Genomic DNA, 23,697 nt, shown 5'->3' on the forward strand with positions numbered 1-23,697 from the left:
GTGTGTGTGTGTGTGTGTGTGTGTGTGTGTGTGTGTGTGTGTGTGTGTGTGTGTGTGTGTGTGTGAAATGTGTAGACTTTGTGAGATTTTAAAACAAAAAACAACAGTCCTAGTGTATAATTTCAAGTAATAGCTTCGCCTATTTTACTACACTGTCACAACTTTTCAAAAATAAAGTATGCTATTTAGGAATGACAACACAATGTAATTATATTATTTAATGAATTATATAGAATTTAATAAGACTAAAAATGAATTCAGATTGCTATATTCATCTCAAAATGAATTAGACATGAAATATTTACTTACAGCAGGGGGAAAATTTTCACGTGCATCAATATGTTGATTTATATACAGTAGCATACAAATGAATACATTCTATAATTGTTTTTTTTTAAGGGGGGGGACATTTTGGGGTGCTTCTGTGGTCAAAGTGTGAATCTATATTTCAGGCTTTCAACACTCCTGAGCCCCCTTAGTTGACAGCGCGTTCCTGGCTGCCATGTTTCACTGTGTGCAAACTTAGATTAGTTGACAAACAGTTGGCTAACAAAACTTGTTGCATTACTGTCCATATAAAAGTTATATTAAAACAATTTAAATCATGGGTCCCCATTATATAGACCGGCAGGAGACAAATATGTGTCTTATTTACCTATGATTTCATGAATTATGCCCATAGTATTAATACACAGCTGACAAGTTTAACAATAAAAGCTGTGCCATAATTATTTATTTTGCTTTCTCTTTACTACCCTCTTAACATTAAGGCAATCATCTCTTTAAGAATATGCAGTGACCAGTGCAAATGTGAATTCCAAACCTTCACCACAATACCAGGAATTAGACACAATTGTCCAATATACCTCCATGTGAAAAGGTTATTTTATTTTTCCAGTATGGAGTCCAGGATTTTCTCACACATATAGAGGCTCCGAGGAACATGAAAGAAACCTAAGAGAATGTCAGATTGCATGTTAATGTAATCACAATTTCAATGGTAATCCGTTTCCTTCATTTTATGGAAGGAAAACATGTTATTTAAGTCCACCAAGTTAAATCATCAGTGTTTTTAAATAATCCAGTTTATTTGTAATAGACACTGCTCAAAAAATAAGAGAACACGTAATCATCACAGTATAACACCAAGTCAATTAAACTTCAGGGATGTCAATCTGTCCAGTTAGGAATCATAAGCGATTGTGAATCAATGTCACCTGTTTAGGTGCAAATGAAAGTGACAACCGGTGCACTGGAGGGGCAACAGCAAGACAACACCCAAAAAAGGGAATGGTTTTGCAGGTGGTGGCCACAGAAAATTGCCCTCTCCTTATCCTTCCTCACTGATTCTTCTCTAGTTTTGTGTTTTGCTAGTGTCCTTGTCAATACTGGTAGCATGTGGCGGCACCTGCAGCCCATTCAGTTTGAAGAGGAAGTCCAGCTCCTCCAGGAGCTGGACAGGGCCGTAGAAAGGCATCAACCCAGCAGCAGGACCGGTATCTGCTCCTTTGTGCAAGGAGGAACAGGAGGAGCACTGCCAGAGCCCTACAAAATGAACCCCAGCAGGCTACTGTGGATGTTTCTGACCACACTGTCAGAAACAGACTCCATGAGGGAGGCATAAGGGCCCGACGTCCTCTACTGGTGCTCACAGCCAAGCACCATGCAGCTCAATTGGCATTTGTCAGAGAACACCAGAATTGGCAGCTCCACCATTGACGCCCCGCTTTCTTCACAGATGAGCTGGTTCACACTGAGCACATGTGACAGAAGTGAAAGAGTCTGGAGACGCCATGGTGAACGTTATGCTGCCTGCAACATCATCTAGCATGACCCATGTGGCAATGGGTCAGTGATGGTCTGGGGAGGCATATCCTTTGAGGGTTGCACAGACCTCCACGTGCTAGCCAACAGTACCCTGATTGCTATTAGGTACCAGGCTGAAATCCTCAGACTCATCTTCAGACCTTACACTGGTGCAGTGGGCCCTGGGTTCCTCCTGGTGCAGGACAATGCCCAGCCTCAAGTGGCCAGTGTGTGTAGGCAGTTCCTGGATGACAAAGGCAATGATGCCATTGACTGGCCCTCATTTCCCAGACCTGAAACCAATTGAGAACCTCTGGGACATTATATACCTGTGCATTCGACGCCGCTAAGTACTACCACAGACTATCCAGGAGATCACTGATGCCCTGATCCAAGTCTGGGAGGAGATTCCCCAGGACACCATCCTCCGTCTCATCAGGAGCATGCCCAGACATTGTTGGGAGTGCATACAGGCACATGGGGGCCATACACACTACGGAGTCACATTATGAGTTGCCGTGATGAAATTCACGCAAGTAGGAACTGCCTGTGATTTCAATTGTTTACTTTGATTTTCGGTGTGAGTTTGAATCCAGCCCTCAATCGGTTGGTGATTTTGGTTTCCATAGATCGTTGTTACATCATTTTGATCTTAATAAATTACACAATGTACAGTAAAGATTTTAATCTTTAATATATTTTGTTCACCGAGACCCGAAGTCTGATTTAAGTGTTCTCTTAATTTTTTTTAGCAGTGTATAATTGAGTAGGTTATGTGAAAATATAGATTAAAAGGCAAAATATGCAAATATTACAGCATATTTTAGCATATGAAAAAAATACATTTCTACATGGTGTCTAAAATATCAGGAGGTACATTTATTTCTTGTGATCAGTTTCTGACTAGCACTTTACGCAAGGCAATTGAAAAAAAATATTCACTCACCTTTGAAAGGCCCTCCTTTAAAATCCAGAGTCACTTTCCCTTCTTGGGTCAAATATCCAAACCACTCGCCATTCTCAGCATCAGAAAACTGTATAAACACAACAGTAGCAAATTTCAGGATTTAACTCTCTGTAGAGAGTTAAATGAACTAGAGGATACCATTTTTATTTCTGCACATACTTTGAAGGAAATTTGTATCTACAATAGATTAAATATGTACAGCTCCGGAAAAAACGTATGAGACCACTGCACCTTTTTATTTCCTTTCCAAAGATTTACTAATTCCCTACAAGGTTTACACAACTGGATTGTTCAACATGAACCTGTTTTTTTTTAAATTCTGTTAAGGTATTGTGGAAAACTATAACTTGGTCACTCAGTAACATTTACTTTTATAAGCAACTCCAATGTATTAGGCCTTGTGTTTTTGTTATTCATCTGAAAAAAAGTGAATTCCTCTCCCAATTTCTAGTGTAAAGCCGCCTGTAGCAGGATTTCCTTTAGGGTACCTGTGCTAAACTGCATCACATTTCTTTTAATCTGAAAAACGAGCCAGTCTTTGCTGATTTCAAGCATACCTATACCATGATGCATCCACCACATGCTTGCTAATGACGAGGCAGTTACTCAGTGACGTGTTCTGTTGGATTTGTCTCAAACATGAAACTTTGCATCGTGGCCAAAAAGTGTATTCCTTCAAAGTGTTTTTTTGTTGCAATACTTTAGTGCCATGTTTTGTAATATTTTTATTGTGTGTATGTATATGTATATGTATATGTATATGTGTTATTCTTTTCACACTGTAATTATTTTACTACAATGTGGTTAAACCAGCCTAATTTGTACCCAATAAAGCACTTGAACCCTGTTGCTGTTTTAAAGTCATCAATGGCCCCACCGTCACATCCATGAGTTTCCATCCTGTCTCGCAGCTTAGTTCAGAAGGATGACTGTATCTTTGTAGTTTCATACATTATCCGCATCACAATCACTTGCTTTCCTTAAAGATAAACTAAATGTTTGATATAATATTGTTATTTATCACTGCCATGCTTTATGAAGCTTTCAAAAAAGTGCCCTGAAATTATTCAGTACTTGATACTCTAATAGGTACTCTAATACTGTAGGTACAGTAATAATAAGAAAAACTAAGAAATCACAGTCATAATTCACAATCATGAAAACAGCTAATTAAAAACATTGGAATCAGCCTCAAAGTCCTTCATCAATGATTTAAAAAATATGAGGAGGGACATGTTCTTCCAATTTAAAACTATTTTGTAAGGCATTCCAAGCTGAAAGTACATGATCTAAATCCGTTCTGACGTTTGGGATTGTTAGCAAAATAAAGTCATGTGAACAGAGACAGTACCCAACAATAAAAAAAAAAATGTTTGCATGGTGTATAAGTGCTTTGAGTTTCAAATAAATCTCAATGCTCCATTTTAAAAGCTATCAGTTGGTTATTCCTGGACTAATTTTGTTTTTTGTAAACAAAGGGGTTGTTTACTTACATAGCAACTGTAGAACATAATGTTCTCGTGAGATCAATCACAAAAACATTTCAACACTAAAACAAATGTTTTATCCCTTGCTATAACACAACAAAACGTAATCCAAGTACAAGAAGGAATGGATATTTACTCATTCTACTACAGTGTATGTGCATTGTTGACACTAAGGCTAGCATTGGCTCAAGAAACTACCTTGAGCATACCAGATACAGAGACCACAAATTCCAGAGAGTCTGGAAGTAGATAAAGGGCGTCATTTCCAGATGCCAATCAATCCCTCAAATTGTGGAGATTTAGGTTTGAATTTAGAGCCCCATTAGCTGCTTAATAGGAGCAGATTCTCTTCCTTGTGTCCAAATAAAATATATATCATGACAAAATGCAGCGCATCAATAACCAGTACAGTGCGAAGACAAAACTACATACATTTAAAATGTCAATACATAATAGACAAGATCAATGTAGAGACATCTTCATGAGTGTAAGATGATAATACACTGCAATGCAGTGCTCTTCTTCCCAACTCATTGTTCTGTAAACACTGCTTTACTGAAACTGTTTTGTCTTAGCAAACAACTGCAGTGACATTGGAAATGTGCATGATAAAAATAAAATCTGTTTCCCTACAACTCCTGAACTTCCTGAACACATAATATGAAATGCTCCAGTTTGGTTGTAGACCCCATCAAAGTACTGGAACTGCACTTATGATGGTGGTAAATGACCTTTTAACAGCATTAGATTAAGGTTCTGCGTCTGTTCTTGTGCTTCTTGACCATAGTACTGTCTTCACCACCATTTCTCATTCCCCTATTTGAGATTGGAGATCCCTATTGGTCTACACAGATATGTTCTTGCCTAGTTTAGATCCTATCAGAAAGACATCAGTTTGTATGTGTAGATGGTTTGTCCTTAGACAAATCAAAGGTACGCTGACTCCATACCACAACGGCAAAAACATATTTTGGCTGAACAACATGGATTCCGAGTTCAACTCTGTCATTATCGGCATTCATTTTACAGGCATTTGTAGTTGGTTGCCAGGCAACTTAGGTTCAATATGCACTGCTAGAGAGATATTCTACAATGGAAAAACAAGAGTATTGTTTGGCCATGCTCTAATGTTAGTAAATGTTATTGAACACTGCAGGCACTGTAAGTAATCCTAACAGAATGGGTGCTGCTTTACTACTTATTGAATCTACTGTAGCAGTAGCTGACCTGAAATTGCTGTATTTTTCTAAGAAAAGGAAGTTCAAAAACAGTTTGTTGTCAGACATGCTATCCCTTTTACAACCATGCAAACTGCCCAGTGGCAAAAGAAATGCCCAGTGGCAGCAACAAAATATGAAATCACTTATAAATTGCGTATAACACAACACAATGTGGAGAAAGTGAAGGGGTCTGAATACCATTTCCAAAGCCACTCTATCTACCCGAACTAATCTTTAAATGCTAACCAATGAATGCAGCAATCTCCTTGAATCTTTTCTTCAGTTGAGGCTCTTGATCCTGTAATCTCATGTAAACAATTACGTGATGGTATGAAAGCGGCAATCTCCTTGAATCAAAAATGTATTCTGTCTTGCTAATGAAGGAACTGCATTTTTTTTATTCTGTTCATTTACTTATTTAATTATTCTTTATTATTTAGTATAGCCATTTCTATATTTATGTACTCAGTTTTTGCCTCAACCTGTGTGTCAGGTCATATGCTATCATTGGAATGTTAATGTGTTACAGATGTGTATCTCGGGATAAAGGACCAAAGGTTATGCCTTAATTACCCTAGTTTGACCCATGAGTTGTGGACATTTTCTTTTCTTTTTTCTCAGCCTCTCTGCATGCACCTTTGCTCTTTTAACCTCAAATCTCTGGAGAACTGCTATCTTTGATAGGTCAAATGCAATTGTCTTTATTTACTAAATCCAGTTCCACCACTAATAGACCCTAAGTATGAATGCATCAATTACACTTTCCATTTAGATCATGGAGTCTTCCACTGTCTAGTTCGTGCTGGAGATCACTCACATGGCTGAAGGTATAGTCATAGACCTGAGCGAATCGCTCCAACAGGGCTGGTTCTCTGTACTGGCTGTAGGCCATCAGGTATGCAATGAGAGCTTCGCAGTGTGGCCACCACAGTTTCATACTCCACTCCAACTGTGAATACAAAGAACACATATCTGTTATCTTTAGCCTACCTATTTATTGTCAATATATAAAAAGCTTTGAAAGGGTTGGAAAACCATCAGCTAGCATATCTTACATATTACTACCATACCAGTCATTCAACGACATGTGATGGCTGTAATGTTAAGCTGCTCAGTGACTCATTCTATTGTTGATTGAACAATGTAAATAGTTGTAGCAAGCGCCAGGGACATCATGCACCAAAAAACCTCTAAGGGGTCAAATTCGATGTGATGTTTGACAGGGACTGGTCAAAGAATTTTGCATTTTTCAAACACCTGAAACAGCTTTATGATCATGGCAACATTTTACATATTTCTGCATGGCTTATATTAGCATAGCTCTTCAACCGTCTTTTTTATTATTATTATTACTACTGATGGATATTGGTACTCTGGAATAATAGTCAACCTATTTTGATATTGTCTATTTAAGGAGGTAGTCTCAATAGTCTACATAGCTCATTAACGTTCAGTGTTTCTGCTCTACACTTCAACAACAGACCTCAGAAAGAACCACTTAAAAGGTAAATATAAGGGAGCAATATTCTAGTCTGTGTGCCCCATCAAAATACAGTGAACAAATCACATTATAAAAAATTATGATAAACTATGGCCTTAAATATTAAATAAAGTACTGTAATTAATTTAACATCTGAACATTTCAAATCCGGGTATTATGTCTCTGGCAGGCGCTATAGTGTACATACCTGTGTAGGGCAGTAACCATCCACATCCAGGAAGTAGAAGAGCCCCCCGTGTTCTGTGTCCCAGCCTGTCAGAAAAGGGACTTCCATGAACTTGTCCACTGCTGTCCTTTGGAGCTCCTGGTCCCCATTTTTCACACCGTATTGTAGGAGGAACCAGCCTGCCTCTAGGGCATGGCCTATGGCAACAAGTATGACAACATCTTAGATTCCCAAATCTGAGGTATTTAGTCTTTGCAAGAACAGTTTCTAATTTTAATACAATATATCAAGTACAAACAACATATAGGGCTAACAGCGTAATACCCTGTTATTCAGTGCATACCACTAAGATAAATTACTTGACATAAGTATTGTGGAGATTTTCTAATACAGATTTATTGGAAAAGTCTTTGAATTTAGTACAATGGGTATCACCTGGGTTCTGTAATCGACCCTGGCATCCAGGTAGTTCTTTTCCTTCCACGGAGACACTTTCCAAAATGGCTGTACCACCTCTCTGTACAAAGATTGTCAAAAACTAGTAAACATCCATATTACATTTCTTACTTTCTTCAGTTCCAAATGTTTATTGGGTATTTGGAGAGCGTCTATATCCATCTCTAGTCGTATTATCAACAAACTGTTTAGAGTTAGTTTAGATTACTGAAAAGTATTTTCAGTGCTGTTGAATTCATGCCGAACTGTGCTTACTGAGCTTGCCTGATGCAATGGTTCCAAAATATTTTTCCTAAAAGTGCAAAAATTGTTCTTACACTTCAAATTGGCTCAATCAAAGATGCAAAGTACAACCCCATTTCCAAAAAGGTTGGGACGCTGCTTCCAATATTGGTTTTCAGCCTTGTCCCTTGCATTCTGAGATTTCTCCGGATTTTCTGAATCTTTTAATTATATTATGTACCGTAGATGAGATCCCCAAACTCTTTGTAATTTTATGTTGAGAAACTGAGAATTTTATGTTGAGAAACTGAGAATCTGCCTCACAGTCTTTCACAGAGTGGTGAATCCCTCCCCATCCTCACTTCTGACAGACCCGTCCTCTCTGGAATGATCTTTTAATACCCAATCATGTTACTGACCTGTTGCCAGTTGTCTTAATTAGTTGTGTGATATTTCACCAGCCTTTGTTTTTTAGCATTACACAACGTTTCCAATAATTTGTTGCCTCCAACTTTTCTTTAAATGTGTTGCAGGCATCAAATTCAAAATGGGCATACATTTTTCAAGAAACAATAAATGTCTTAGTTTTAACATTTAATATGTTGTCTTTGTACTACTTTTCTATTGAATATAGGGTTTAAATGATTTGCACATCATTGCATTTTTATTTCCATTTTATGTTGCGTCCCAAATTTTTGGAAAATGGGGCTCTCTAAAAAAAAAAAGAATCGTTAAAGCCAGGTCTGGTTGTTTGTTAGCTGTGGGCTTACAGTTTAGTACCTGAAGGTGTTGCAGGATCTGCTTGACGCACCAGCTGCCCACCTCCTGATATTTATCCACCTGTTCCCCACTGCGGCCCTCTGTGAGCTGCTGCACCAGACACAGCAGCATCATGGGAACAGCCATGCTACAGACCGGAGTGTCTCCAGGGAGCTGTGGCCTGCCCAGGCCAGATGAATCCACTCGAACCCAGTGGACCAGCTGGTCCATCATCTGTGCCGCTTCCACCTAGACGTTTTTTAGAAGTAATTTAGCAGCCACTTATCCAGAGCAACTTACAGCTAGAGCATGAATTTCAAGATAACTTGGAGGAACAACCAGGCAACTCAGTAGTACAAAGTAAACCTTACTCAGTTAAGTCAGTACTGGTAAGAAAGAGAACAACTAATAATAAAACAAATTAAATGCATTACTACACAAAGGCAACAGTGATGCGAGGGAAGCACAGTTCGTCAGGCAACATCCCAAAGTTGGTTGTTCTGATGAAAATGCTACATTTATGCTACAGAACAGTATTGACCCCATCATCGAAAATGGAGGGGCCTTAGCATTTGGTCAATCTCAAATGCCTGACTGTGGGACAAACATACACAAATACATATCCACCCGACATTCCTCTGAAAATAGCTAACTCAAAGACGCCAATGGTGCTGACTGACCATCTTTTTTTTAAACATAAACCTATCATGTAACTAGAAATTGACTTTGCCCTTGTCAGTCTCAATTCAACAACCAATCATCCTTTTTCCAGACATTGAAAGATTGAGGTATCTGGACATCAACATTCTCTTTGATCTAGGCTAATACTAAACTAGGGGACAGTGCCCTCCTGACCTCCCATCTCAGGTGGAATCAAGAAATCCCAAATGGAGTGAACCACCTCCCTTTGTGAAAATAATCTCTCTTATCATTGTAAAACTACTAGGATCCCACCAACCCCAGGCAGACCAATACACTGGTACACCAAAGAATCACTCCTAAATAACTTGAGGAAGTAATGCACAGTAATCATTCCTGATTTGTGCAGGCAGATTACAGACATGAGTATGAAACCAGCAGTGAGGTTGTTATAGATTATATTTTGATGTCATGCTAAACAAAAGGGCTTGCCAAGCAGATGTGATATTAGTAATAAAACCAGACTGAAGCTGATTTGGCTGTGATTAACATGTTATGTAGTATTGCTTCGCTAGGTCCAGGCTTAGGGACCAGAGTACCGATTTCAATTAAGCTCTCAGAGTACTGATTTCAAACTGAGTTTCAATCTAGCTCTTTAATCAGGGTTTCTAACCCATGTCCCCTAGCTTGAAGTTGACAAACACTGATTTAAACAGGCTGTTATACCTGCATGTCATTGTCTCCTGTAACCCGAGCCAGCTCATCCATGGCCATGACATAGAAACATTCACTGAAGATTGTCCTCTGCACTTTCAGGGCTTTACCGTCTCTGGTCAAACAAAAGGCACACTTCCAAGGACTTCCACTATTGGAAACACGTGCAAAACTCCGCAAGAATGCCCCTCCTAGGAAAATAATGAAAAAAATATCAACAATGATAACAGCAAAAAAAACATCTAATTTTGAGAGTCCCTAACACTTAACCTTATCCTAACCATAACCTTAACCCTTACCCTAAATCTTGTAAATCTAATCTTAACCCTAACCTTGGCAAGCCAATGCTTATCATTTTAGTTTGTTGAACATTTGTTGATAGTATTACTATTTGTAGAATATCCACAGATGGAAATAGGGATGTTGTTCAAAAATACCTGTAGAGAAAACAAATGGCTACTTATCTTTGGTTTTTAAGCAGCTAAGTAAAAATTGTGTGTAAATGACGAAGATGATTACTCACTGTTAAAAAAAAAACATAAGTTGTAGTCTAAACCCTATTAATTGGTCAAAACAGACATTTTTTGTGTAGCTTAAGTACGGCTTTCACTCAGGTTGTAACAGAGTCCACTTTGCATCAGTTAAATGAGACAGAATTCCGGGACGTCAGGCATTAATCAACTAAATCACTAGCAGAAAACATTTCACCATCTGTTCTCTATGGAAAAAGCTAGGATCTGTATTTTGATACTTAAGGCTAGGTTGTGACTTTTTGTAACATTGCCAATATCATACAACAACCTGATTTATATAATTTTTTAACAAATTGCGCAAAAGCACCAACATATTTAGCAGACACTCTAATCCAGAGCAACTTGCATGAGTGAGTGCATATATTTTCATAGTTTTTGCTAAGAAGAGCGAATCTAACTGACTGACTGACTGACAGACAGTCAGTTATCGTCACCTTTCTTGATAGTTACTGTATCAGTGTCATTCACGAATGAAAGAAAAAAGTACTTTGTTATGCCATGAAAGAAAAAAATACGTTCTTATGCCATGAAATGAAATAGCTTTGGCAGACTTGCTAGCAATTGCTCAATTTCTATGACTATTCCAGTAAGTTAGTAGATACTGGTCAAGCCTATTACTGGCTAATAAGCTGTTCAAACGGCCAGTGGCAAAAGCTTACAGTTCATAGATGCTATTTGTGGTGGAGGTAAACTTAGTAAGAAACATTAGTCAGTTTAACTGTATCAATATAATTTACGAATGGCCAATTAGCTGTTAAAATGGCCAGTGGTGAAAGAGGATTTGTTCATGGACGTGAGGCTATACTGACACCACTTTAAGAGCAGATTTCTGTGGTGTAGTGGTTAGTGACACAGCCTTTCACATGGGCAACCTGGGTTTGAATCTCAAGATGGCAATACTTTCTATTGTGGTCCAGCTGAACTAGGCTTGCCTGGTTTCTTGTTCTCATAGTATCCTAAAGTCAACAAGTGTCTTTGTTCTTCTCATGTTGTGGAATAATTTTTTTAATGCAAGACGCTTACCCATCGTACCACCTTAGTGTATTTTAAGGTTGTATATCAACATGTTTTAACACTCTGAATGGAGTTGATAAAGTCACTGCCTCACATTTAGCTGGTTAGAGACCTGCTCGCAGATTTGCCCAGGGGTCCTACAGAGGGTGGTGCAATTGTCTGGGTTGAATGGTTTGAAGTGGAATCTGTTCAACACCATCTCGTCATGCCCCAGGATTGCTTTTGGCAGCTTGTAAGCTCAATTGACTGGGAAGGCAATAGAATGAGTTCCTCCAGCATGTAGGAATTCCGGTATAAACTTCATGGTTGAGCATAACAACCAGAATGACTTATATTTTTCTCAAAAGGATAAGTGACAAATTTATTGGCACAACTAATTTCAATACTCAGATTTATGGACCGCCCTGTTAAGTTCAAATCACAGTTTTTAAAGGATAGTCCGCAGTTAATTAATTGATATATGCTCACAGTCATTGTCACTGGTAGACCAACCCGTGGCCAGGTTTCAGCCTCCCGGGACAGAAGGCAACCAAGTTTCTGGCTAAAGTATGTGATAGTGAGTAAAGTTAAAGGCCCTTTGACAACTGAAGGCAAAAATAACCACATTACTTTAAAGATCCAACAATATTTTACAGTAAGTATTAGGTACTTTTCTGCATTACATCCTTTTTCCAATGCTAAATCCAACACTGGTGTGAGTAGCCAAAGAGTTCTATTGACATGTTTTCCTACAAATATTGTCAGATTATTATTATTATTACAGAAATGGAGCTTGTTAAAGACACACCCGTCCAAAACCACATACCAGATTTGGCAGCTTGCAAAATCTCAGGCTTGTGGAAACGCTCCATTGTCCTGTATAGTCTGCAATACATCCACACCTACAAAGACAAATGTATCCAAGTGAAAATGTGAAATTACATTGCATAAAAGATTGTTTAGTATTGTAAGTATTACTATAAATGTATTAATCATTAATATGTAGTGGTTATTAAAAATTGGTTATTAAAGTAGCAATTTGTAGAAATAAAGCACAATAAATAGATTTTCAGTGGTACACCAATGGTGGTCATATTGATACAGGGATCATAGTTAATAATAGCAAACAAGATGTAAGTATATTTTACTTCAATACCAGCACTAATACCTTACTTTTATGCAAGGCTGTGCAGAAAGTGGACCAATGTATCTATTTTGCACAAGACTATTGGATTGCATTAAAATGTTTGAATAAACAATGGCAGCAGTGCAAACATTGACACATTAAATGAATATAAGCAACAACAAATAATTAAAATGTGTCATATTTGTTAACCTATGTTTCAAAAGCATATTTTTTACTCAATCTCATTTTTTATTCAGTTAGCACTATGTAGACTATGATTTCTATGAACTAATCTTAGATGTGTGGTTCTCTATTTTGTTTACACCAAAGTTTTATAAAACTGCAATTGATAATCGGAATTGCAACATTTGGCCCAAAATAAATCACAGTTCAATATTTCATCCAAATCGTGCAGCTCTAGCTGGCACCATGGTTGTCAGTAAGTACTGTGTAAGTACAATGAGACATTTTCTTCCATCATGCTAATCCAACCAGCTGATGATAAATTGGGCTAATCAGCATCACTTCAGTTGATCTCAGATCAGGGAAAATGACCTTTCAACTTGATTTGGAATGTGATGGGTAAATTCTGAACACAGTTACAAGACCCTCTATAAAGGGTGTGCACAGTTATTCAACCAAGACATTGACAATTTTTCTGAGAAATTATCCATTGTTTTTCATTTCAATGTTATTTACAAAATCTTATTTCAGATAAAGCACTGACATGATTTGTCTTAATATCAGCGTTTAGAAAAACAGAAGCTACAATATCAATAAGGATGTGTAGATTTGAAATCCACTGTAAATACTGTATGTCCTAAAATCTAACAATATAAAATTGCTAAGTGATTTGTGGCATCTCCACCTTCCATATTAACATAGAGCAAATAGCAAATTAAGGGAAGAAGAAAGGCATAGACTTGAGTTGACTGAACCACTGTCATGTGCCCTGCCCTGTAAATCTTCAGTAAACCCAATCAATCCACTCATCGCCATCCCTGAACATGGGAGCAAAGAAAGTGAAACCAAAAAGCAAATACTGTCCTTTGTTACTCCATTACAATACTGTAACATTATGATTATCCTCACAGGGTAGGTACACATGCCGATACAATCAATCAAGCACTATACCCATCTGAATCTACTATGATATGCACAGCCCTTTGGGTTTGAGCTGTAAGAAAATCACTGAACATTGTGAATGAGTTTACCTGTCTTCCCTGTAACCAAACATATTTCAGGTCGTCATAGATTTTTCCGTCTTTCCCAATACAGTTGAAAAACCCACTGGAAACAAAAGATAGAAGACATGCAGTATTTTAAAATTGCCAATTTATCTAAGATACATTTAGTTTTTTTATTAAATTATTAAATGATGAAAATGCAGATAGACCGAGAAGGCTTTTGGCAATCACCTTAGTCTGAGTGTCAAGCATTTACTAATGTCATAGAGATACTAAAGACATAATTCCGTTTAACACCAGATTTATTTGGGAGGTTTTCTAAATGTCATTATAATCTCTCTCTAAACATCAGAATCAACTTTAAACACTATATAGCCAATTTTATCTGTGTTAAGAAACAGTGATTCAAGAGAGGAATGTGTGTGCATCACTGAGAAACACTACCAACCTAGCATGGTAACCGATAGTTACTACACTGCTCAAAAAAATTAAGGGAACACAAAATCATCACAGTATAACACAAAGTCAATTAAACTTCAGGGATATCAATCTGTCTGGTTAGGAAGCATAAGCAATTGTGAATCAATGTCACTTGTTTCCAGGTGCACTGGAGAGGCAACAGCAAGACAACCTACAAAAAGGGAATGGTTTTGCAGTTGATGGCCACAGACAATTGCACTCTCCTTATCCCTCCTGGCTGATTCTTCTCCAGTTTTGTATTTTTCTAATGTCCTTGTCACTACTGGTAGCATGAGGCAATACCTGCAGCCCATTCAGGTTGCACAGGAAGTCCAGCTCCTCCAGGATGGCACATCCATATGTGCCATTGCAAGAAGGTTTGCCGTGTCTTCCAGTAGTCTCAAGAGCATGGAGGAGATACCAGGAGACGGAATGTTACACGAGGAGAACTGGACAGGGCCGTAGAAGTTTCAAGTTCAAGTTTCAAGGTTTATTTGTCAAATGCACCAAACAACACATCTTGCACAATGAAATTATTTTGACATGCACCCGTAGTGAGAGTTTTATGTAAGCAAAAATATAGCCAGACAAAAATAAAGCAACAATATACATAACTGTACACTAGCAGCAGTTTAAAAAATGAGTACTGTAAACTAGAAACAACCTGGGTAGTACTATTGAACATTACTGATATGGCAAGTGTGGTAGTAATACATTTGGTATATTATTGAAAATTATAGATACATATGAGTGTTATAAGCTTATGAATGGTGGCATAGCAGACTACAACTATGTAGTGAGAATTGAGAATAAAAAACATATACACAGCATAAATATAGCAAGAAGATAAAGCAATAATATAACACTGTACACTAGCAGCAGTTTAAAACGAGTACTGTAAACTAGCAGCAATATTGGTAGTGGTATTGAAATTATAGATATGGGAAGTATGGCAATAATATACATAACAATGGCCTGGGGGAAAAAACTGCATGCTCCGATGCTCCGGTAGCATCTACCAGATGGCAGCAGTGTAAACAGACCATAGTCTGGGTGGCTATGATCTGTGATGGTGTTTTGTGCTTTCCTCAGGCATCGTGTATGGTAGATTCCTTACACGGCAGGGACATTGCAGCCCATAACGAGCTCCGCAGACATTACCACTCTCTGGAGGGACTTGCGGTCTGCAGCAGAGCAGCTGTAGTACCAGGCAGTAATGCAGCCTGAGAGAACGCTTTCAATGGTGCACCTGTAGAAGTTAGTGAGAGTTTTTACAGACATGCCAAATTTCTTGAGTCTCCTCAGGAAGTATACAGGTGCTGGTCATAAAATTTGAAAATCATCAAAAAGTTTATTTCAGTAATTCCATTCAAAAAGTGAAACTTGTATATTATATTCATTCATTACACACAGACTGATATATTTCAAATGTTTACTTATTTTAATTGTGATGATTATAACTGACAACTAATGAAAATCCCAAATTCAGTATCTCAGAGAATTAGAATATTACTTAAGACCAATACAAAAAAAATATTTTTAGAAATGTTGGCCAACTGAAAAGTATGAACATGAAAAGTATGAGCATGTACAGCACTCAATACTTAGTTGGGGCTCCTTTTGCCTGAATTACTGCAGCGTAGCATGGAGTCGATCAGTCTGTGGCACTGCTCAGGTGTTATGAGAGCCCAGGTTGCTCTGATAGTGGCCTTCAGCTCTTCTGCATTGTTGGGTCTGGCGTATAGCATCTTCCTCTTCACAATACCCCATAGATTTTCTATAGGGTTAAGGTCAGGCAAGTTTGCTGGCCAATTAAGAACAGGGATACCATGGTCCTTAAACCAGGTACTGGTAGCTTTGGCACTGTGTGCAGGTGCCAAGTCCTGTTGGAAAATGAAATCTGCATCTCCATAAAGTTGGTCAGCAGCAGGAAGCATGAAGTGCTCTAAAACTTCCTGGTAGACGGCTGCGTTGAACTTGGACCTCAGAAAACACAGTGGACCAACACGAGCAGATGACATGGCACCATCACTGACTGTGGAAACTTTACACTGGACTTCAAGCGACGTGGATTATGTGCCTCTCCTCTCTTCCTCCAGACTCTGGGACCTGGATTTCCAAAGGAAATGAAAAATGTACTTTCATCAGAGAACATAACTCAGCAGCAATCCAGTCCTTTTTGTCTTTAGCCCAGGCGAGACGCTTCTGACGCTGTGTCTTGTTCAAGAGTGGCTTGACACAAGGAATGCGACAGCTGAAACCCATGTCTTGCGTACGTCTGTGCGTGGTGGTTCTTGAAGCACTGAATCCAGCTGCAGTCCACTCTTTGTGAATCTCCCCCACATTTTTGAATGGGTTTTGTTTCACAATCCTCTCCAGGGTGCGGTTATCCCTACTGCTTATACACTTTTTTCTACCACATCTTTTCCTTCCCTTCACCTCTCTATTAAAGTGCTTGGACACAGAGCTCTGTGAACAGCCAGCCTCTTTAGCAATTACCTTTTGTGTCTTGCCCTCCTTGTGCAATGTATCAATGGTTGTCTTTTGGACAGCTGTCAAGTCAGCAGTCTTCCCCATGATTGTGTAGCCTACAGAACTAGACCGAGAGACCATTTAAAGGCCTTTGCAGGTGTTTTGGGTTAATTAGCTGATTAGAGTGTGGCACCAGGTGTCTTCAATATTGAACCTTTTCACAATATTCTAATTTTCTGAGATACTGAATTTGGGGTTTTCATTAGTTGTCAGTTATAATCATCAAAATTTAAAGAAATAAACACTTGAAATATATCAGTCTGTGTGGAATGAATGTATACATTATATAAATGTCACTTTTTGAATAGAATTACTGAAATAAATCAACTTTTTGATGATATTCTAATTTTATGACCAGCACCTGTAGTCATTTTTGGGGAATTTTCACAGCAGAGTTTGCTTGTCTGGACCAGGTAACACACCGAAAAACTTGAATTCGGAGATGCGCTCCACTTCAGCTCCATCGATGTGAATGGGGGCTTCCTGAAGTCCACGATCATCTCCTTAGTCTTGCCGATGTTGAGAGAGGTTGTTGTCCTGGTACAATGTAGCCAGGTTCTTTACCTGGTCTCTGTAAGCAGTCTCATCATTTTTGGAGATGAGACCCAGGATGGTAGTGTCCTCCAAATTTGAGGATGATGTTGGAGCTGTGTATGGCCACGCAGTCATGCGTTATCAGGGATTACAGGAGGGGACTGAGTATGCAGCCCTGGGGGGCTCCAGTGCTCAGGGACAGTGCAGGGCATCAACCCAGCAGCAGGACCGGTATCTGCTACTTTGTGCAAGAAGGAACAGGAAGAGCACTGCCAGAGCCCTACAAAATGACCTCCAGCTGGCTACTGGTGTGCATATTTCTGACCAAACTGTCAGAAATAGACTCCATGAGGGTGGAATGAGGGCCCAACATCCTCCAGTGGGACCTGTGCTCACAGTCCAGCACCGTGCAGCTCACCTGCCAGAGTTGTTACTGGCTGTAATTGTTGTCAAAATGAGAATGCAGTGTTGACTTTGGCTGGTCAAGCTGCCAATCTAGAAACTTCCTGGTTCCTAAATATCTACTGAACGTAGAGTCAATCATTAATAATTAAACTCCACTCCTCAAAAAAATGAAGGGAACACATAATCATCTGAGTTTTACAGCATACTTTTGTCTGCATTTGTCAGAGAACACCAGAATTGGCAGCTCCACCATTGAAGCCCCGCTTTCTTCACAGATGAGCTGGTTCACACTGGGCACATGTGACAGAAGTGAAAGAGTCTGGAGACGCCATGGTGAACGTTATGCTGCCTGCAACATCATCTAGCATGACCCATGTGGCAATGGGTCAGTGATGGTCTGGGGAGGTATATCCTTGGAGGGTTGCACGGCCTCCACGTGCTAGCCAACAGTACCCTGACTGCTATTAGGTACCAGGCTGAAATCCTCAGACTCATCGTCAGACCTTACGCTGGTGCAGTGGGCCCTGGGTTCCTCCTGATGTAGGACAATGCATGGCCTCATGTGGCCAGAGTGTATAGGCAGTTCCTGTATGATGAAGGCATTGATGCCACTGACTGGCCCTCACGTTCCCCAGACCTGAATCCAATTGAGAACCTCTGGGATGTTATGTATCATGCATCCGATGCCACCAAGTAGCGCCACCTACTGTCCAGGAGCTCACTAATGTCCTGATCCAGATCTGGGAGGAGATCCCCCAGGACACCATCCGCCGTCTCATCAGGAGCATTCCTAGACATTGTCGGGAGTGCATACAGGCACATGGGGGCCATACACACTATAGAGTCACATTATGAGTTGCCGTGATGTAAATCACACAGGTTGGAACAGCCTATGATTTCAATTGATAACTTAGATTTTTGGTGTGAGTTTGAATCTAGTCCTAAATCGGTTTGGGATTTTGGTTTCCACTGACAGTTGTTAGGTCACGAATTACACAATGTACAGTAAAGATTTTGATCTTTAATATATTTATTTCATTGAGACCCGATGTGTGATTTAAGTGTTCCCTTAATTTTTTAAAGAATTTTTGAGAAGTGTATATTCACTTTAAATCTGATTGCGCTAGTAAGACAGTTTTCACAACTGGAAATCCTACTCCAGTATATTTACATTAAACATGCAGTCCGTGATTTATGGCCACTGGTTGTAAAAGTGGCGCTGTCAAGCTAAAAAAAGGTCCCTGAAAATGGTGTACACGTTTGTGCCAATTTGTGACCAATGTCCAAACTTGGAATTGAATTAATAACTGATACTTCTAGATTATGTACACAGACAAAATATTATACACCCAGCCAGAAAAAGTTTTCATTTGTTTTTTGTTAATATAAAAAATTCCAGCCTGCATTTTTAAGTAAAAGGGTTATACAGACCCATATGCACTGGTGCCCTGTTAATGGATGGACGAACCAACTAAATTATGGGACGCCTCACTTATTCAAACGCCGGAACAGCAGGTCAGAAAAAAGCACATTTACGATTTGATTCTAACAATGTTCTCCCGCAAAAACTTGTCTGTTTCACTTCAATAACTAGCACAATATCTTATCATCAAATTATTCATAAGAATTCATTTCTCCATTTAGGAATTTTAGAATCGCTTCAAACAACATCGGTTTCGTTTAGACTTGCCCCAGCTCACCGTTTTGATAACCACGTAAACCTCCTCAGGACAAAGGGATATTTCGCAATATTTGCTACGCTTAGTTTTACAAAAAATAATTGCTTACATTTAGCTAATATTTATAAAAGTATATTGATAAAACGTATCATATACATATTTACACGGTTATCAAAATGGCAAAGTGGTGTAAGCCTACACAGAACTTATTTGAAGTGGATCTAAAAATTCCCTATGGAAGAAATGAATGGTGTAAGAATTCAAAGAGGAGCTTTTCCAATTTTCCAGCAAATTATTATGGTGATTACGACACGTCGACTATTTCATAGTTCATGGGTTTGGTGTAGTTCTGTAACAACTACCCACTAGTTCAGACTGGTCCCATGGTAATACGCAAACAATTCTAGAGAAGTCTTGAGAATTATTTACGTAATGTTTGAATGTTATGTGGATCACAGTAAGAGTAATAGTGCATTTTTGGTAGGGAGCGTCACTCCAATGATCACAATTTCGAATCCAGCCAGTGGCGATTTTATTTTCTAAACATGACATAAACCTTACAAGCGTAAAGGTAACAACCGCTAATAACTAATAGACCTATATTATTTTTTTAAACCAACCGAAATCCTAACATTTTTAGGTCAATAAAATTTTTTTGTAACTTCAGAATGCCACTTTAAATATCGCAAAATACAACAGTATTGTTTTCACAGCTAAAAATAACAGGCCTACAATAAACATGTCAAGTACTTCGCTAGTGCGTCCGGTCGAATAGCGCCGTATATTCACAATACATCACTGCGCCTTATTCGCTTCGAACGCTGCTCAGTAGTGATGGCCATTCGAGGCTTCATTACCGTTCTTCTAACAGCAGGATATTGTGCTAGCAGCGTTAACTATTTCAAAATAAAAGCCATCATTGAAATATATAAGGCAATATAGTTAACAATCTAGTTTGTACATTTTATGTTTAATGTCTGTTCCAATGTTATTCTTGGCTGTTCGGTTTCACAGACTAGATTATATTGCCTTATACATTTTAATTATGGCTTTTATTGTGATAAAGAAAATCTGAGTGCTGCCAGCATAATATCGCGCTGCTAAAATAACGCTAATGAAACCTCGAATGGCCATCACTACTGCTCAGTCTCTGGGATTGAAATAACCTGCTTTCAAACAATGAGGTGGATGACCGATACAATTATTTTACCCATATTGTGTGTCATGAGAATATTTGAGCCAGAAATCCAACACTCTGTCCAGCTCAGTGCGCATCCGTTGCCGATATTGAAGTAACTTCTCCGTAGACATCGCTCCTTACCAAAAGCTAGAATGAAAATACAGCCGGATTACAATACATAGGTCTATGCTATTACTAAAATAATATACAGTAACTCTAATATACTGTATGTGAATCTCGTTAAGATATCCTAAAACCTTGCAGAAACACGTAACTGTACATTATATAGTACCTCATATGCTACCTGAGGTTACGATGTAGACTATAGCAAAAAAAAAAGTAGGCAATGTAACTAAACTCAGGTACTGAGGAATATAAAATAACTCATCATGCAACAACAAAAAAATCCTACCTATCCTCTAGAGTTGACTATTTTAAATACCTTTTTCGCAAACGTAGTTTTAGGTTTCACTTTTACAGCGGAGGCTCATTCGATAACTGCAGGTATGTCTTCTTGAAGGATAATGCAACCTCATATCACGGGTTTACAGACAAAACCTGACAGTTACTTGAAGAAGATTTTGTTTGGTCACCGCTTGCTTCGAAGGTCATGTGCTTTCCTAGAGTGGTCATGTGAGAACTAGGGCACGTTCCTAAGATTAGATGGAGGAGAAGGCGGAAGTAGTGTGGTAACGTGTAATGAACGGGGATAATGCATACTAGATCTGAAAGAGATTTAAATTGCACAATGATTCTCTACACTATTCACTGATAGTTTTCAATCTCAAATTGAGTAATCAGGTAATGACAGAGCACGGGATTTCGTTGTTTTTTTGCAAGAGAGCAGGGGTGGTGCTTTTCGCTATATGACCGGTGCGCTTTCTGCTGAACAACAGACATTTAGCATTTTAGGCTGTTTTTTATATGCACCCAACATAAATTCTAGTCAGTAAATGTTGAGAAACAATACCATTGCACTATTAATGCAGATTATGGAAATGTTCTTATGTTACTATGCTAGCATTCTAGATAATGCCTCTTTAAATAGGAAGCTAAGTGACTTTTGGTCAAAACAAAACAAAAACAAAAAAACACTTATCAGTTATACATCATATATCAGTTGTCCCTGACATCAATACATATTCACGAGGCTAGCTATCCAATATAAACAGATCATGCCAACACCCATCATCTAAAACTTATACAAAATATAAATTTAATGAGATGCATTCACAAACCAAAGAGCGGATGGCGAAGTAGTCAATCCCGATATTAGGACGGAGACACAAGCAATCTGAATTTATGATCTGCTGCTTAGGCGAGGCTACGCAATAACTAATCGGGAAAAAACTGTTATGACAACTGTGGGCGAACAATAGTGAACGACAGAGGCCTCTAGTGGCAGTTTTAGCTTGGACAGTGCCATTAAGGTTTTCAACATTAATTGTAGTCAACTAGATTCGATTAAAAAAATTCTCAGATTATGTTATTCGGGTCATCTGGAGGGATCCGTCATAAAGTTAGAAGTCCCATCCACTAGTTTAAATACAATGGTGGTAGTCCTCAATTGCAATGTCATGCTAAAGCTGCCTTTTGGCCACTAGAGGTGTCTGATTCTTAATAAATGATTGTTTTAAATTTTACCTGAGCCTTTTTTTATACCTAGCACTTCACTGTGGGCAATGGGTAAAAGGTGAGACAGTTAATTGAGGAAAATACTTTACTGGTAGACACAGAATGTACAAACAATCAATGGTAGCAATCAAATAATTGACCAAATTATCAGCCGGTTTATCCAATTCATTAGATGAAAGACAAGTCTACTCATTTTCATCTTCCTGCCTTGGGCAGCCATGTGGGTGTTCCTGATTAAATCTCTGAAGCACCATCAATCCGCATGTTCTGCAGATCGTTGTGATGAAGTTCTGGCATCATGAACCCTGCACAGTGGTCCAGCAAAAATGTAAGTGTATTGCTCTCTTTCATCTACAATCCCTTGAAGGAAGATGGAGTAGAAGGACTTTCTGTTCATGTAGTCCTCTCTTATGGGGATGTGGCTCCCATCTACTGCACCAATGACATCACTGAGGCCACAGAGGTGGTAAAACTCCACAGCAGATGCTGCTTTCTCACAATCATTTGGCCAGGAGATGAAGGTTGGTCCCACTGGGCAGGAGATGAAGGTTGGTCCCATTGGCCAGGAGATGAAGGTTGGTCCCATTGGCCAGGAGATGAAGGTTGGTCCCATTGTGAAGATGATGTTGAGCAGTTCTAGGATGATCCTGTGTGCTGATGACTGTGACATCTCAAACTTGTCTGACATCTCCCTAAAGCTGTTCTGGTTGGCCATGTACCACAGGAACTTCAACTTTGTTACATGGACTGGTGGTGTGCCATGAGTGTGTTCAGAGAAAAACAGTATGTAACTAAAGAATATCAGGCATTTAAATATTACTGTCTTAACTACTATTACTGTATCGTTTCTTCTAATTAACCTAAGCAGCTCTGGTTAGACAAAGTTTGTTCAGGATGAGATGAAGTTTTCTTAACTTCTATGAAATCGTAAGCACATTTATTAAAACTGACATTATACATATGCCATTTAGCAAACTGGTATTATAAATTATCTAATATTCTGAAGAGCACTCGCCCGTCCAGGTTACAGGTTAGGCTACCCGTTATGGAATGGCCGATTAAAAAGCGGTCAAAAATAATTTCTACACAATGAAATACAATGAAAGACATTGTATATATTCCGAAAGGGCAAGCACAGCAAAGGGTTTAATGGCGGTGTCCATTTGTTTTCAAATTTTTGACACTGGAACGCAATCCACTTGGGTTAACTCAGGTTGATGTCATTCCCAGTTCCGAGTTCCAACTTCCGAGGTAAATGGAACGCGGCATAACCTGATGGATTCGTGCACACACAGCTTCTAAGGATCAGTTTAAAACAAGTTTTTAAAAAGGATCAGAAGAGAGGCATGGCTGTTTTTGTAGATGTTCCGATTTCCAACTCCGAGTACCAACGTGCTGTTACACCCCTTTCGCACATAGTCAGACTACTTCTTAACGGTAACGAGTAATGTAACACCTTCGTTTTTTTTTGTTTAAGTATAATCCCTCAGAGTTGGT

General features: G+C 38.8%; 1 protein-coding gene across 3 annotated transcripts; it reads right to left on the reverse strand.

The window, feature by feature from the left end:
• Nucleotides 1-256: 256 nt before the first annotated feature.
• renbp (renin binding protein) lies at nucleotides 257-21,907 on the reverse strand. 3 transcript variants are annotated; one of them, XM_020051334.2, is made up of 12 exons: nucleotides 21,804-21,907; nucleotides 21,008-21,218; nucleotides 20,596-20,712; nucleotides 13,804-13,879; nucleotides 12,290-12,365; nucleotides 9,950-10,128; nucleotides 8,606-8,833; nucleotides 7,583-7,664; nucleotides 7,169-7,344; nucleotides 6,298-6,429; nucleotides 2,753-2,840; nucleotides 257-954 (listed from the first exon to the last, which is right to left on the reverse strand). In XM_020051334.2, the coding sequence occupies exons 3-12, from the start codon at nucleotides 20,694-20,696 to the stop codon at nucleotides 887-889; spliced, it is 1,206 nt and encodes a 401-aa protein (XP_019906893.1). In that variant the 5' UTR covers nucleotides 20,697-20,712; nucleotides 21,008-21,218; nucleotides 21,804-21,907; the 3' UTR covers nucleotides 257-886. The 3 variants fall into 3 exon arrangements, with proteins under 3 accessions (XP_019906893.1, XP_010873908.1, XP_010873907.1); XM_010875606.3 differs by lacking the exon at nucleotides 21,008-21,218 and having other exon boundaries at nucleotides 21,804-21,901; XM_010875605.4 differs by lacking the exon at nucleotides 21,804-21,907 and having other exon boundaries at nucleotides 21,008-21,681.
• Between the last annotated feature and the right edge of the window lie 1,790 nt (nucleotides 21,908-23,697).

Source organism: Esox lucius, chromosome 12 (assembly GCF_011004845.1).
Source record: "Esox lucius isolate fEsoLuc1 chromosome 12, fEsoLuc1.pri, whole genome shotgun sequence".
Lineage (NCBI taxonomy): Eukaryota > Metazoa > Chordata > Actinopteri > Esociformes > Esocidae > Esox > Esox lucius.

Excerpts from the sequence above, each read along its gene's own strand:
- renbp (XM_020051334.2), bottom strand. The coding sequence starts at position 20,696 with ATGTCTACGGAGAAGTTACTTCAATATCGGCAACGGATGCGCACTGAG. Across the intron at positions 12,366-13,803 it reads TTTGGTTACAGGGAAGACAG|GTGTGGATGTATTGCAGACT; the intron begins GTAAACTCATTC and ends TTGTCTTTGTAG. Across the intron at positions 10,129-12,289 it reads TTTGCAAGCTGCCAAATCTG|GAGGGGCATTCTTGCGGAGT; the intron begins GTATGTGGTTTT and ends TTATTTTCCTAG.